The 17,668-nt window shown below is 37.4% G+C and overlaps 1 protein-coding gene across 1 annotated transcript in view; it reads left to right on the top strand.

Moving 5' to 3' along the window:
• Nucleotides 1-17,668, top strand: part of LOC140241167 (complement C3-like) — a 175,354-nt gene that overhangs the window by 94,616 nt on the left and 63,070 nt on the right. Inside the window, exons 25-29 of the mRNA XM_072320928.1 lie at nt 7,179-7,338; nt 13,802-13,888; nt 14,497-14,680; nt 15,337-15,551; nt 16,758-16,916. Of these exons, the coding sequence (XP_072177029.1) occupies nt 7,179-7,338; nt 13,802-13,888; nt 14,497-14,680; nt 15,337-15,551; nt 16,758-16,916 (805 nt within the window). The remainder of the gene's footprint in view (nt 1-7,178; nt 7,339-13,801; nt 13,889-14,496; nt 14,681-15,336; nt 15,552-16,757; nt 16,917-17,668) is intronic.

Genomic DNA, 17,668 nt, shown 5'->3' with positions numbered 1-17,668 from the left:
TAAGTTAGTAGAAGTTTTAAATGTAGAACTTACACATGTAACAAATTGGATAAAAACAAATAAATTATCTTTAAATAAACAAAAAACCAATTACATGTTATTTAGTAACTCTGTTAAACAACTTCCTGACCAAGTGATATTTGATAATTCTGTCATTAAAGAAGTCAAGACTACAAAATTTCTCGGTATTACAATTGACAATAAGCTAACTTGGAATTGTCATATTGATAATATTTGTAAGATAGTGTCAAGAAATATTGGCATTATTAATCACGTTAAACGGATTCTCCCCAAGTCAGTGCTTCTTATGTTATATTCAACTCTTATTCTTCCTTACCTTAATTATGGCGTAATGGCATGGGGAAATGCAATACAAACAAAAATGGACAGGGTACTTCTCTTGCAGAAAAGAGCGATGCGTTTGATATGCAATACCGCTTATAGATCACACACTGATGTCTTGTTTAAAGAAAACCGTATTCTTAAGATTACTGATTTATATCGTCTTCAGCTGGGTTGTTTTATGTACAATGTAGAAATTAACGCTACCCCTGCTGTATTCAAGGAAATGTTTCGAAAAAATAATGTTATACATAATTACTCAACAAGGAATGCGAATGATTATCATCTTCCTAAAAATAGAACTAGTTTTGGTAACAGAAATTTCATGTTTACTGGTCCTAAGCTTTGGAATTCCTTTGATCGTTCACTAAAACAAGCTCAGAGCTTGAATAGCTTTAAGTATAAGCTCAAAACTTTGTTTCTTGATAAGTATTGATAAACAGTTTTATGGTAATAAAACGTATATGTATACTTCAATCAATGTTTTCTAGAAGTACTTTCATTAAGTATACTCGGAAGGTTATCTTCTGTTTCATTCATTATTCTAATGGTATATAATGTACACTGTAAACACTTTATACATAAACCTGTGCTTTGTAACATATACATGACTTATTGTATATCCATAGTACGGTTCATAATTGTGCCCTTGTAAATAGTGTATATATGGTGTTTTTGTTATTCCACTCAGCCTTATCTTTGATACTATTTTGTCTATAATATGTGACCCGCTACAACAAAAAGGTCCTAAAGTCGCGCACGGTCGAAGCCGTGAAAATCGAGTTTGAAGTCAGAGCATTAAAATTGGTCAAAACTTACGATTTTCTGATTTTGATATATTATTGGAGTCTAACATGTCTTCTATCACCTGTCAAAATTTTGAAGCAAAATTATTAAAGGAAAGATTAAAAAATAGCGTTTTTCTGAGCCATGTTTTTTGGCGCTTCAACGAAGCAGAAACTGGTTCGAAAATTTGGATTGAGCGCCACAGATAGGTTCCGCCCCTAACAACGACCAGAGTGATCTCATTGGTCAGTTTGCTGCTTGCCGCTAACCGAAGCGTGAAGCTCGCACACTGCCCAGTCGACTGCTGCGTGCGGGCGGAGTGCGCTACGCTCAGCCGCTTCTCACATCCTGGTCGCTGATTGGTTGGTGAGGAGACCGCTGACGCTGATGTGCTTGAATGAATTCTTCGGGGGTTGCTAGGGCTTACCTTCTATTGTCCAGAGGTGAAAACTGACTTGCGTGTCCCTTGGTCGCGATTGCGTCGAAAGGAAGACTTTTAGGGCGCTTTTCTCGAAACAGTGATTTTCCAGACGTCTCGACATGCTCTCTTTTAAACATCGATATCTCCGCAGCCGATTATTTTTATAAAATGTGTTATATATCAATTTAAAGCAGAGAGATTAGGGGATTATATCATGCAATTTTCAACTAATCGACCTCGCCCGACTTTAGGATCATTTTGTTGTAGCGGGTCACATATGTAGGGGGACTACATTTAACAAGCAGTGCTTCTAAGTAGTCCCCTCCACATTTGTACATGGTGTGATTTTATCTCAGAATATCACGATATTTTGTATATACATGTTATATACTCTGTATAGTATTGATATTATATCCACTATGTGTTATACCCTGTATATTTTATCATATAATGTCCACTATGTGGAATATGAATAAATTTCATTTCATTTCATTTCATTTCATTTCATTTCATTTCATTATCATTATTTATATTACTATTTTATACGGAATTGTCTATTAAAGGGTGTGGATGAGAAATTATCATAAGTATTGTGTTTGTTAATCATTCATTGTTTGTTAACGGCAATCACGGTATTCAGAAGATTAATTGACTTCTTGATATTTGGGAAAAATAGTATCGAATGTCTGATTTGTCTGAAATGCTCGAAAAACAAGCATTTTAGAAATATTTTTGAAACACCCAAAGGTCTGAAGATGAATGCTTATTGGTGAAGATATATAGTGAAATCATGTAAAAAAAAGTTTAATAATTTGAAAGATGAATAATATAGACATGCAGTACCATAAATAGAATTAAATGACTATTACTTTTATACGTGTATAACAATTAAGTATAATTCAGAGGAAACTTTCTAAAAAAAAGATCGTTAGCATGGTAGGGGGGTATAAGAAATTCTGTCTTTATGAGTGTGTGTTTTACTGCTTAACACAAACTGCCGGCGGTGCTGGTAACCTTTCTGTTCATGTGTTTGTGTTTTTACCCATGTGCATAATTGCTACGCGTATACTTCCAAGGTTATTGTTAAATTTTGTATTGTGGAATGAGTTTCCATTTGGAAAACTGCTTTGATATTGCCATTCTGTATACATTGTTTTTATATTTGTATTTCTTTTTATTTTGAACTCGCATACCACAATATTTACTTGATAAATTATCTAACAGAAGTTAAAACGAAAGTTACAACAGAGTTAAAACACCTTCCACCCTGTTTTATCTCAGAAGCATAAATTTGCGCGTGGTGTGAGTTACAACAGAAGATAAAACAGTTTTCAGAATACCGTGTAATCTAATGGGTGCATAGGTTTGCGCCCAAAGTTACGCGCGTGCGCATACCCTAAGACAATGGTATGCGCAGGCAAAGAGTGCGCAAGATAAAACACAAGTTACAACAGAAGTTACAACAGAGATAAAACGGTGTTCAGAATACCAATTTGTTACGACAGACTTACAACAGAGATAAAACAGTCTCAGAATACCACCCCAGAGCCTCTCAGGCCTGGTATATTTGTATAATATAGTCCTGTGCAGAAAGAGGAGTAAGATTATTGTGTATTTTGTATTATATCCCTCATGTAAAGCTTCTTGCCATAGGATTGTACAGAGCACGAACATGGTGTAGTTTTACTAGCTAGCTACGAGCAGCTGGATGCGGTGCAATTGGTTACTAGCCAGCGTGATATAGTACTTTTGGGAATCCACGATTTGCACCCAATCGTGATCGTGTGATCGATATCTACATTTCTCACTTAAGAATGTACGCAATGCGCGTAGTAGCGATACTTTTGAGCGACAGTCCTGTGGCTTGTAGCTAGCTACCTAGCGCTAAGAGAGCGCGCGGTGTGATGTGCGACAGCATTACAGAAATCTGTGTGGTGCGATGGCGTGGGTACCGGTCGGTATGTAACGTGTGGACGTGTGATACGTGATCAATGCATTCAGCTCATTGAATTGACAAAGTGAGTGACTGCTTCCAGTAACGGAAGAATGATCGCAGGAGGACATATCAGGTACGAATTAGGAATAAACTAAAACCGATTTTGAAGATGATCTGGGTAACGAAGCCGCTTTAGGCCTACTTCTAACGCAGAGATAGTCCTGGACCTCCTCGATCTTTCGGAGTTTTGCACGCTGTAGTGTAGCTCGTGTGTAGGAATCAACAACAGCGCAGCGGTGCCGTTCGCTACGCGCTGCACGCACTGCTGCTGCACTGCTACAGCCTAACGTTAGATTTATCGTTCACGAAACCTGCACACTTTTCCAAAAGGGAACCGTCATTACTCTAGTAAAATGCTCGAGAGGGATATAAAACAAATATCGACTGCTTTCTTTCGGGCCATGGTAAAACTATTTGACCTCGGTGATGTCTCAACAGTGCCATGTCCCTCGACTTCGTCTCGGGACATAGCACTGTTGAGACATCACCTCGGTGCAAATAGTTTTACCATCTCCCTCTGCAGCAGTCGATATTTGTATATGGTTGAGGGGTCTAGATATCGCGCACGAAAATTTGAAATGCTCTTATAATAGAAGTTATTCCATAATCGTACCTGAATTTCTCAATGAATATCACGAAAATGCAGAAAAATCACCTCCCAGAATCTCCTGATGATACGATGACGGAGTAGTGCGCTGTCGCCGTTTGTGTGTCGGACTTTTTTTTATGCGTTCAATTTCTCGGGGTATGTAAAGATCGCGCAGCTGCCCTCTGTAGTTTCATGCGTGAAAGTGTCTGCCCCTCTGCGGCTGTAACGTGCACCGGCTTTCGTAGAATATTTTTTCACTTGATATATTAAATTTGTCCCTGTTAAGCAACAGCAGTTTTACCTAACTTGTGTATATTATTGTTATTATTATATGTGTTATTATTATTATTATTATTATGATTATCATTATTATTGTTGTTATTATTATTATCATTATTACTATTATCACCACCACCATCATCGATCATCATAATCATCATCATTATCATTTTCATTATTATTATCACTTCCACCACCATCATCATTTTATCATTCTTATTATCTTATTATTTTTATCAGATATTTTCATAATCGTTAATGATTTTCATTTATAAAGTTTATTTTCATAATCATTAATGATCTTCATTTATAAAGTTTTCTTACAATATTTCTAATCACTTTAACCAATAATAAACACGTAATATTAAATGGAAAAAAGTAAAATATGAACATATAATTTGCGTGTGTGTGTGTGTGTGTTTGTGTGTGTGTGCTTACCCATTTGTCACCCTCTCATTTTCGTCACCCATTTGTCACACTCTCATCTAATTTGTTTTCTTCAGTATCATTATGGCCCTCCCCTGTCACAAATATATCACAAGTTAGCGCAAGAAATCACAAGCAAATTCAAATTGAAATCACACTTCAACTTCGATAGACTGAAATATTTATTCCTTTGTAATATTATAATCGTTGTGTTAAAATTTGACCTAAAACAACATTTATTAACAGTATTTCAGCGTAGCTGGCAGCATACATTGTTCTTGTGTATGATGGCGTCACGTGGTAAACGATCGATCGAACAAATTACGAATTCTATCGACTACGAACGAGACAAGCGAGACGACACGTCTCGGCTACAACATCCTTAGAACAGATTTTAAGGTAAGGTAGGTAAATTACAAGGTAAAAAATTGAAAATTTAGTGGAAAATTTGTTGGAAATCATAATTTCTTATCTGCTTCCTTCTCATGTTGAGCGGTTGTCAGGTATAAATTCCATGGGCGTATCGGCAAATTTTGCGCCTAGTCCTACGCGTAATATCGCTTGCTATACGCAGTTACGCTATGCGCGATCATTAGGTCCCTGCGCGAGACCTAGTACCCTTACTATACCATCATAATTAGCCTGTCAACATTCCTTAGTTTGTCCGTGTGCAAAATAACTCAAAAAGTGGTTAACGGATTTAGATGAAACTTGCAGGAAATGTTTAGAATGATACAAGTAACAGACGATTAAATTTTGGTAGTGATGCGAAAATTTTGGGGAATTTATGAAGGATTTTTGATATTTTGATAGGTAGGGTCAATGAACTTGGGAGTTCAGGCTGCGCGTATTTGAGGTTTGCATGCGCGCACTGAAGTGCGTGCTCTAGTTTCTGCTAGGGCAAGGCGCGCCGTGCAGCTGAGGGTTTTTGACGTAACAAAGGCTTCTATATTAGGAAATCGGGAGACTTTCAGCACACAATGCTATAAGTACGTATGGGTGGAAATCACTGAGTATGGTTGAGGGGTCTAGGTATCGCGCACGAAAATTTGTGATGCTCTTATAATAAAAATTATTCCACAATCGTACCTGAATTTCTCAATAAATATCACGAAAATGCAGAAAAATCACCTCCCAGAATCTCCTGATGATACGATGACGGAGTAGTGCGCTGTCGCCGTTTGTATGTCGGACTTAATTTTATGCGTTCAATTTGTCGGGGTATGTGAAGATCGCGCAGCTGCCCTATGTAGTTTCATGCGTGAAAGTGTCTGCCCCTCTCTGCGGCTGTAACGTGCTTCGGCTTTCGTATATAGAATATTATAAACGATCGATCGAACAAATTACGAATTCTATCGGCTACGATCATACGAACGAGACAAGCGAGACGACACGTCTAGGCTACAACATCCTTAAAAAAAGATTTTAAGCTAAGGTAGGTAAATTATAAGGTAAAACATTGGAAATTTAGTGAAAAATTTGTTCCAAAAAATTGGAAACTTAGTGAAAAATTTGTTTGAAATCAAAATTTCTTACCTGCTTCCTTCTCATGTTTAGCGGTTGTCAGGTATGTTTATTCCATGGGCGTATCGGCAAATTTTGCGCTTAGTCCTACGCGTAACATTGCTTGGTATACGCAGTTTCGCTATGCGCGATCATTAAGTCCCTGCGCGAAATCTAGTACCCTTACTATACAATATATCTCTATGGAAGAACAAGATCAGTGGTGGAAATAAGCTGCATGCTTGGCGGAGGTCTGCGCTCTCAGAGTGCTTTTCTAGTTACTAAAGTATTAGATTTATCAGAAAAAACACAAAAAACACAAAAACAAACAAAAACAAAACAAAAAAAATCACCTTGCCATATAGGCTGAGCATAACTTGCATGTTTCCTTGCAATGCCAGCATAGGGTAGTATGGAAACATTGAAACATGGAGCAATAAAGTAGAACATTATTCTAAAATATATATGGCATGTATTAACATAGTGGTTTGGTCACATTAGTGAAGGTGAGGGTATCATAACAGCTCACGTCAACTTCTAGTATCGTTGCATGTAGTTACGAAAGTTCCTCTAAATGTAACCTACGAAATCAGACCACGGGTCAATTTGGAACAGCCACAACATGTTGCAGCTAAAAGAGAAAATAAAAATCTATAAAAAAAAGGACCCCTGACCTAATTAACCAATACCATTCCCTCTTCTCCTCACCCCCCTCCCCCTCCCTAAACACACACACACACACACACACACACACACACACTGCGAAATGTCTTTGCCTTATACCAAAACTGGTTTCGGAATTGTACGTGATGTTTGTTTCCTTTTTTTTTTTTCAGGCTCACCGCTTTCGTAGTGAAAGTGTTCAGTCAGGCAAGGCTGTTTACGCGAGTGGACCCGGGGCATGTTCTTGGGAGCGTCCAGTGGTTGATCAGAGAAAACCAAATTGATGATGGCTCTTTTAGAGAGAATCATTTCGTCATACACAGTGAGATGATTGTAAGTCAGTGTTTCAAAACATAAAATCTAATGTAAAGTGAGCGCAGCACAACTTGACAAACACAAAATGTGATGAATGTTCTCTCCATGATGATAGTCTTTATAATCTTCTTGTCATGGTCACGATAAAACAAGCGAGCGAGAATTGTCGGGCAATTTTTATTCAAATATTTGTAGCAGGTCTAATATATCTACATGTTATGGTGTATAATTTATTACAGTAGTTGCAGTGACTATTGAATATGTTAATTAATCGGGCTCCTCGTTCTTCAAATTCTTACAATGTATTTTCGCAATAATCTCCTACTTAAAGTGAAAACTAAGTTCTGGTAAGGGCTTGAGAACCCGTCTGGCACCATTTCATATTTGCTTGCAATATATCGAAAGAGTCTACAAAGAAACTTACCTGGCTGACGCGGTTTGCCGGAATGATGAGTCGTTTTGGAGTATTTTGAGAAAAATAATAAAAGTCGGTAAACCGACTTTTATTCCAGAAGGCTCCAGACTAACTCGGTCTCAGGGAAAACTCGACCCTATTTCAGACAATTTACACACAGTTCGTGATCGCCATGTTCATCAGTATGACTCTATAATACTACGGGCACCGGCCAAACGAGGCCTTACTGAGCAGACAGGAAAGTGCGTGCTAATCCTGTACAAAACAAATGGACAGCGCGCGGTCCTCAAGCCTACTAGCAAAGACGCTTTATAATACGCACATCACCTCAGTTGCTGAGACGCGCGGTCTTTGAATTTTATGTTGTTGTTTATCAATTGTCTTTGATTGTTTTTAGAGGTGCTTGAGAGGCGCACACTAATTTTGCATGCGCGCCAAAGAGGTTTTTGATGCGCGTGTTGTAACAACTCGGACCATTACTGCGAGTAGCCAGAACGCTACAATGTAGTTTATACAGGCCGCTCCCGTATGCATAGTACTGTACAATCCAGAGGGAAAACCAGTAGCAGTACAACTCATCCCGCCGTCAAGCAAAGCGAGGCCGAGTTATCCCCGAGTCCGAGTCTAGCCTGACCCCGTTCGGGTAAGTTCCGAGACTGAATGTTTTTGGTTAATATATCCCATTTTCGTCCTTACCCATCGAATATCTTGTTATTACAGCGTTATTCCGCACATTTCCTAGGCATACGTTCACATTTTGGAGCAAAATTTGACAACTTTTGCAGGCATACCAGAATTTTGTTTGGGCTTTAAAAAACAGACGTGATGATAATCAATCCCTCGGTTTGTTCTGTGTTTGTTTGTTACCTCCGCCAAGGGAGGAGGTTGTATTGTATTGTATTGTATTTTATTCAGACAAATAAAAAACAACATGTCTAGGGGTGCAAAAAAAGGTACGAATACCCATGCATGTCTGCACCCCTGGAGTACATCATCACAAAATTAAACAAATTAAAAATTATGATTGGTACATTGAAATACAAAAATCTAAATACATATAGGTACAAATATAATACAGTTATTGTAAAATGACAATGAAATCAAACTCTGGCCTTCGGAACAGCAATGTATTGCACAAAAAAAATGGGTAACCAGGATAAAATGTAAATAAGTGATATCGGAAGAGAGGAATAATCGTGTAAGACAACAAACCATATGGGGTATACTAGCGGAATATTAAAACATGGACGAATACATAAAAAAAAAAAAAAAATCTATATCATAGTATATGCACATTAATATTGCACCGGACAGGGTAAGATTAAAATTCATCAAAAGAGACTTATATGATATATATGATACATTGTTGAATGAATTCACATACATAAAAACTGTCTTAATAAATATTTAAAGCGAGAAAGAGATGTACTGGCTACAATGTTGCTTGGCAATGAATTCCATTCTTGTGAGTCTTGAGATAAAAAGAACATTTGAAATAATCAGTTCTTGCAAACGGGATATATACTTTCTTAGTATGATCATTTCTACCAAATCTGTTCTCACGTGTAATTCTTTGTTGTCCAGTGTTCACTATATCATTTATCATTTTGTAAAACATTATGAGTCTGAAATACTTACGTCTTGTAATTAATTTCGAGAAATGTATCTTTTGCAACAACGTATCATAACCTGTTTCCCAGTCACGAAACAATAATCTAACAAACCTCTTCTGAACACGCTCAAGTACGTTAATGTGAGATAATCTGTATGGATCCCATGCAGCAGCACAGTATTCTAAACACGGACGTATAAGAGAATTATATAAACTGATTAAAACATGTGAGGGACAATGTAAAAAATTCCTTTTTATGACACCAATAATTTTACTACATTTAACATACGTTTCATTACAATGATCGTTCCAGTTGAGTGTTTCATTGATAATTATTCCTAGATATTTTTCTGAATGAGTTATACTTAATTTCTTTTCACATAAAACATAATCATAATCATATTTTGTTCTTTTCCGTGACATTTTCATAATCTTACATTTATTAACATTAAAGTCAAGATGCCATGTCTTAGACCATTTACCCAAAGCATCAGGATCTCCTTGTAAATCGTCACAGTCTTCAAGTGAATTAATACACCTATACAAAATGCAATCGTCTGCATAAAGACGAATATTAGAGGATTATATCATTAGTAATATCATTTATGAAACATATGTTTTCATTTACCATCGATTTGTTAGTTAGTTTGTCCGTGCGCAAAATAACTTAAAAAAGTTACAAGGAACAGATGATTAAACTTTTGTGGTGATCGGATTTTTTTAATGGATTTTTTTAAAAAGGAATTTCGATATTTTGGCAGGTAGGATCAATGAACTTGAAAGTTCAATCTGCGCATTTTTGACTGTTTGAGGTTTTCATCTTTGGTTTTCATTTATACGCGCACTAAGGTGCGCACTCTAGGGCGAGGCGCGCCGCGGCGCAGCTGAGGGTTTATGACTTTACAAAAAAGGCTTCTATATTGGGAAATCGGGGGATTTTTCAGCATGCATTCGTATAAGTGGAAATCACTGATCTCTGTGGAAGAGCAATATCATCGGTGGAAAGTATCTGCGTGGCAGAGGTCTGCGCTCTCAGAGTGATTTTCTAGTTACCTCCTCCAAGGGAGGAGGTTATGCTTTCGTTACAGTTTGTTTGTTTGTTTGTTTGTACATATGCAAAATAACTAAAAAAGTAGTGAACGGATTTGGATGAAATTTCCAAAAGGAAAGGTTGAGAATGACACAAGTGAAAAGTGATTAAATTTCGTAGTATTCCGATATATCTTTTTTTTGGGGGGGGGGGAATTATGAAGGATTTTTGATACTTTGACAGGTAGGGTCAGTGAACTTGGGAGTTTAAGATGTGCATTTTTGAGGTTTTCAAACGCGCACTGAAGTGCGTGTCAAAGATAGTAGAGTTAACAAGATAGGAAGGCGCGTGTTAAAAATGGAAACAAAGCATAAAAGGTAAAAAAAAAATGCATAAAAGATAAAAATGGAAACAAAGCAAATGGCTACCCTACATGACGATACAAAAGAGAGCTATTAAAGTACAAACTCTGTACACCTAGAAACATCATTCATTTCCAAAGGTAGTGGTATTTTTATTATCTTAAAAAGATTTAAAAATTATAGTCGTAGCTTTGTTCCGATTAAGGGGATTATTTTGAAGAACAAAATGTTAAAGTTATAACGATTATTTCGTGGAGGTAAAAATTTGGCAACAACATGATCTAAAAACAATCAAAGACAGCGCGTCTCATATGATGTGCGTATACGCTTTCAAGAGGACGGCGCGCTGTCGATTGTTTTGTATAGCATTAGCGCGCATTTTCCTGTCTTTTCATTTAAAGTATGGTGAACGAGAAAAAAAAATTAAAAACATTCATAAACAAGGTGATTTATACATTTCTGGAAAGCTTAAGTCTCTAGGAATATGAATAATTAACTTTCAGGAAGTAAAAAAGTCTCCAGAACGATGGAGAGATTTTTTTTTTTTTTTTTGGAGACTCTCTTACGACCACCAGAACCCGATCTGACGACAAAATTTTGGTGACCAAAATTATGACGTCACGAAATGTGCGCTGTGCTACCACTCCATCCACACAGTGGGCTCCGTCTATGGAGGGCCGTTGCGGACGTAGTTCGTTTGAGGCGTACGTATGGAGAGGCAGTGTGCCCGTTTCCATGTATGCCCCAAACGAGTTGTGTCCGCGGCGGCCTTCCATATCCGTCGCCTCTCCCTCGCTTCTTCTACCACTCCGACTTTGCCAATGTCACTATCAGTGTCATTGTCACTGTCATTACTCAATTCACTCTCGATATCGAACTCAAAGTCTTTCGGTACAATGTAAGGTGAAAATTTGATGTTTTAATGTCTCAGCCGAGAAAGCATAGGCGACTAAACACAGGCCAGATATTGCATCCGCTCACCAAGAAATACGTGCTTTATGAATGGCGGCCTCGATGTCCCGCTGCACTCGTAAAGGGATTAGTTCATTTCGTGGCGTCATATTTTAGGGCTCGAAAAAGACAACAGTTTCGCAGCAAATATCGGTGAAGCAAATCATTCAGTTTTAACTCGCGATTTCTCCGTGGAGCGAATATCTTTTTATAAGTCACATTAAAAATCTGTTTTGCGAGATATTTCCCTCTGCCTTGACACCTTCTTTCATATGATTTTCTTGATTTTAATGTCTCGTTCACCATACTTTAAGCGTCTTTGGTGCATGCTCTAGTTTCTGCTAGGGCGAGGCGCACCGCGCATCTGAGGGTTTATGACGTAGCAAAGGCTTCGGATCTATATTGGGAAATCGGACGATTTTTCAGGATGTATACCTATGGGTGGAAACCACTGATCTCTTATGGGAGAGCAAAAAGAGCTTTTTTCACAGTGGTGGAGAGAAGAAAAATCTCTTTGGGAAGAGCAACATCATCGGTGAAAATTAGCTGCTTAGCGGAGGTCTGCGCGCTCTCTCTCTCTCTCTTCAATGCTTTTCCAGTTCGTTTGTTTTGTTTTTTAGGGGTTGAGGGTGGGGGTGTGGTGTCATCTGAATAAGTCTCTATCTATTGTTGCGTTCATGACTGATTTCTGCTTGTATATGACTGGAAAACAAACAGGCAAAAAACCAAAAGAATTACAGAAGACATTAGCGGTACACTATTTCATGAGTGAAAAAAAAAAACTGACTCAGGAACTTGTTCTGGCGGTGTTCATAATCCTCGGTCTACCTTTCTTTCAATCCGTACTTTGCTGATAAATTCCTTGTCGCTGTCAGAAATGTTTCGATCGGCCATACGGTTTTATAGAATTGTTAATGTTGCGTGGGAATTGGTACAAGCTTGACATCCTAATGCGTTTGGAAGTTTTTATTTTCATAGTGTTAATTCAAAGGACAAGTTCCCCAAATAATTTTTGTAATGGCGCACATGCAGATAAAAGTAATAGAGAAAATAAGTGAAGTATGACGGAAATCGAATTATCCGTTCAAAAGTTACGATTTTTTTTTTCAAAGCCGTTGAGCTTAAAAACAATGGCGATAAAGCTTTGGAATGATGTTTAAAAATGTCTCAATCCCAGCTAAAAAAATCTAAAGCCTACAAACGTTCTGAAAATTATGCTGTGGCCGTCATATCAGAGATGAAACTAGGACCTGCTGTGTACTTATTCATCTAATGTTTTATTCAAACACTAAATCTTTTGAATGATCAGGGAAAAAATAATGTGGTGTACAGCGAGAGTCAATACTTGCGCCACTGTTGTGTTTACCGAATGAATCAAGGTTATTACATTTCGTAACTTCTGCTGAAGACACCTATGTATTTTCTTTAAATTTAGATTATCAATGTCTCACAAGATCTTTAAATAATGAATTACCGAACTTGTCTATAACTTATGAGTATGATTATGTGTATGTTTGTATGTGCCTATTATAGGTATATAAGTATATCGAGTTGATCTGGCGAGACTAGTAACGGGAGGTTTTCATCCCCTCCCCTCTCCCTTCTGTCTGTCTGTCTGTCTGTCTGTCTGTCTGTCTCTCTCTTCAAACTTTTTTCCATGAACATCATCTTTAATGGACTCCTTTGTTTTATAATGTTATTCGTTTTCGTGTGCCAAACAGTCAAGCTTTGTGCTTATTCCTTGCAGTCGTTCTGTATGCAAATTAGATGCAACTCATATGATGGAATTCTTACAAATATGATTTTATGATAGATGAAAATGATGATAACTGTTAGAATATTTATACTACTGTTATTTTGTACAATGTTATCAGAAATTGCAGAAAATTGATGTACTTAAAAAATGGCATACAGAAAATAAATCAAATCATATCAATTCAAATCAAAATTATTCATAGGCGTCTTTGTACATACCCAACACACACACACACACACAAAAAGAACCACACACACACACAAAAAAAAACAAGACATGGCAACGTTTTTGTTGAAATTCTCTTATCGGCGCTGTTTGTGGTAAAATGAAGGAAAAACATTTTTGTTTTACACAGGGTGCTGTCACAGGGCCAGTATCTATGACTGCCTTTGTTCTGATTTCTCTCCTGGAAACCAAAACGTTTCTGGAACCTACCACTCCGGTAAGAATCCATTTTCTTCCTTTCGTGTATACTTTTATCATAAAAATAGTCTGTACTTTCTGTATGTTTCATTTCCACTATTCAATGATCAATGAGGAAGCTATTCGTGTAGTTTACGAATGATTACTTTGTAGGGTCTATTTTTTGAATAAATCATTATTTCATTCTCCACCTTCTCACCCGTAAATCGAGTTGGCCCTCATGATAAAGGGTGAAACAAAAGAAATATAGCTGTTTTCATTTTGTCATAAACAACTGAGAGCATAGACTCTGTTGGAAACAAAATCGTAACAATTTCAAGTCTACGAAGTTTACGGTGATCAAGGGGTGCGCCATGCCTCAAAACGCAGGAAATTCATCCGAATATGCTCCGTATTAAAGGTCGCAATCAGTTTCAGTACAAAATTGCAGTAGTATATGGACGATATCACTGAATGATAAAAAGTTTCTTACTGGCGGGAACCGTTTGCCACTGGGCCAATGCATGGAGCCGGATCTTTCATTAGTATTTCAACATCATTTCTATCATCATTGGCGTTATCATTTCTTCACTGTTACAAAGAAAAGAAAACTAATGATATAATAACATTTTTTCAACACTTTCACAGGAAGGAGATATGGCTGAAATAGACCAGGCGATTAGTGGTGCTGTCCGTTTCTTGGAGGGGAAGATTCCAGAAATTGAAAGGGTGTATGACAAGGCCATAGTCGCCTTTGCGCTTGCATTGGCGGGTAGTGGTACTGCCGAAGACGCAAATGATAGACTGAAAGAGAGTGCAATGTCTGTTGAAAGTAAGCAGTAGGGTTACGAACGGCCTATGTGAAAAAAAAAAAAAAACTACCAACGCTAACTGAAAATGGGTTAGAACATTTCTACAAGAGGAAATAGTTTTGTGTCTGCTTCATAATAGAACATTGGTTCGATCCTATCTACAAGAGAAAATTAGTTGTTGTTTTTTGTCTAGGTCGTACATTAATTTGTTTGTTTGTTTGTTTGTTTATTTGTTTTTTTTTACTGAATAGGTTGTGTAAATGAAATTAAAAAGGATTGCTTGCTCGGGGGAAACTATGTTTTGCTATCTTTTCCCCGTCACTTGTTACAATTTTAATGTATTGTTCTAAAGGGACTACATTTACCTCTTATCGCATGTGTATAGGCCCCAAGGGATATCCCATCTAAATTGCGAACTTATGGCTGCTAAGCACCTTATATGTATGAGATATTTCCAGCTTTGACAATGAAGAACTCATTGTGAATGTACGTATAAACAAGTGTATCTCACACAATGTCTTGGTCATTAATGTCCACCACAATATTATGGAGTTGCGTCGTACTCCAAATGTTGAGTGAGCCAATACCAAAACCGGAAAAAAAGATAAAAAAAAAAACCGCATTGGCATTGTACCTGAGTATAATTAAAGTGAGAAAATGTTCATCCTCATCACAGACAGCAGTGCGGTATACTGGAACCCAAGTGCACAAAATTACAACACCGGCTACGTCCCATTCTGGCTCCGCAGAAGACCCGTTTCAATTGCTGTCGAGACTACGGCCTACGCTTTACTCGCCCAACTTACCAGACGGGACTACAGCTACGCAGGCAGGATAGTTCAATGGCTGAGCAACCAGGGAAATTACAATGGAGGATTCGTGGCCACTCAGGTTGGTATAGCGGGATATTCTTACCCCACAGGTAGAATATCACGGGTTGTTCGAAGCGCGCCAGAGAATATTGCAAAAAGCAAATCGTTTATTGGAGGCAAACTATTGAGTGACATTGTCAAAAAAAAAAAAAAAAAGAAAGAATGACAAATGATAGACATTCGATTTGCTATGTTGCTGTTATTTGGCTGCTGCTTTAAAGGGGCATTCCGGACGATTTTCATAATTCAACATCATGTGGTACATAAATCAACAGCTCCATATATAGATTCGTGTAATTTATTGTTGCCCTTGAGCAGAGAAACCAATAAAATGAAAAATCTTAAACAAATTACACTGAACAGTGTTGATTACATCAGAGCCTCACATACTTCAGAAATGTAGCAGTGTAATTCCATTACAATACCCCCTGCTTAACAAGTACACCTGTGAAGAATCTATGCATGCTTTCTTCTTTTGTTCTGCTTCCTTGCGCCCCAACTCATGCATTCTTATGGTGAGGCTGCCATGTCATCATCCTTGTTCACTGCAATTTGTTATAAATTTTGGAAACATTCTCATTTCTCATCCCAATCACTATGAATTCAGAAACTCTGTACTCGGTTTCACTAATTTATAGTTGTTCAGGTGTAAAAGTATGAAAATCATCTGGAGGTCCCCTTTAAGGAGGTATCAAATTGGGATTTTCTAATGCACAGGACAGGTTGAAATTTACAGCATCCACAAAACTCCACTTTGAATTTTCCTCATCTCGCCTGGTGGATTCATCATTATGATGATATATCTATGTCTTATTATTCCCCATCCCACAAATTGTACCTTATACCAAGGAGAAATTAGTGCCGTCAACTACTTTTAACGGTCGAAGGAGGCAAGTTCAACAGACGAAAAAAGAAGAGATGAAAAAAATGGAGAAATTGCCCTTGTAAAAACTCTTTTCGCTCAATACACGAATAAAAGAAAAGAAAAGAAAGAAAGATGAAGATTAAGAAATAAACTGAAAGAAGTAGACATAGTATTAAAAAAACACTATATAGCATGGATTTCTGCTTGTAATTACTTCTGGTGAGCGTAATAGAAGTGGGTATTGAAATTACAGTTGTTGGAGTACTTATCGATAACTCTTGAGACCATGGCTTTCACCAAAGAGCTTCCTTTTAGGTAAGAAAATGGGTTGATTGAATTACATCATTTTTCTTTACATAGGATACAGTTTTGGCGATGCAGGCTTTAGCCGAGTATTCCTCTTCCCGCCCGATGGAAGACAATATCGATCTTGAATGTACGGTGGGGTATCCGTCCCGGGAGAGGATTACTAGATACCAGTTCGACAATGACAACGCGAGAGTGCAGCAAGAAGAAGATGTAAGTTGAATTGCACGTTCACAGTATAGACAGTGACCCTGCACCAACATCCTCTTAAATATGTCTGTCTACTGCCTAGTCACACATGTTTGAAGTATATATATATATCTGTATATATATATATATATATATATATATATATATATATATATATATATGTGACCGTGCATCACAAAACGAACAAAAAGTCGCACGCAGTGAATTTGTGTGAGGACTGAGAATAGGTGAAATGGGTCAACGTAGCCAATCTTGAGTTTCTCATATTTTCTGAAAGAGCAAGTCTTCTTCTACGTAATATTAAAGTTTGGGATCATAAAACAAACAGGAAATTGTGTTTTTAGCAGTTTTTCTCAAACACTTTGTAAGTAGATTAGTGTGATTAGATGTTTCTATTAGAGTCCTCTTTTCATTTCTTAACAATCCTGTACATACTCTTCACTTTCAACTCTGATAACTTTTGAAAGTGTAAGGCTACTGCTTTGAAAGTTGTCATTAATCATGGACAAAATGTGTTAATAAAGCATGCCTAATCTAAGCTTAGTCTGATAATCCTTCATCGTTATCGCTCCGGTGGTTAGCACCCTGTTTTTTGTCCCATTCATTGCACAGCTAGAGTGGCTTGGAAAAGATTAAGTGCTTGAATAGACTCTTCACTTCAGAGCCTCTTTTCTCAGTTCACACTCCACAGTGTGTGCTTTCTTTCCAACATTTTGATAGGTTACGAGAGTCCATTTGAATTGAGTTATATCTCA

This window comes from Diadema setosum, chromosome 17, assembly GCF_964275005.1.
Source record: "Diadema setosum chromosome 17, eeDiaSeto1, whole genome shotgun sequence".
NCBI lineage: Eukaryota > Metazoa > Echinodermata > Echinoidea > Diadematoida > Diadematidae > Diadema > Diadema setosum.
This window is presented reverse-complemented; position numbering and strand designations above follow the sequence as displayed.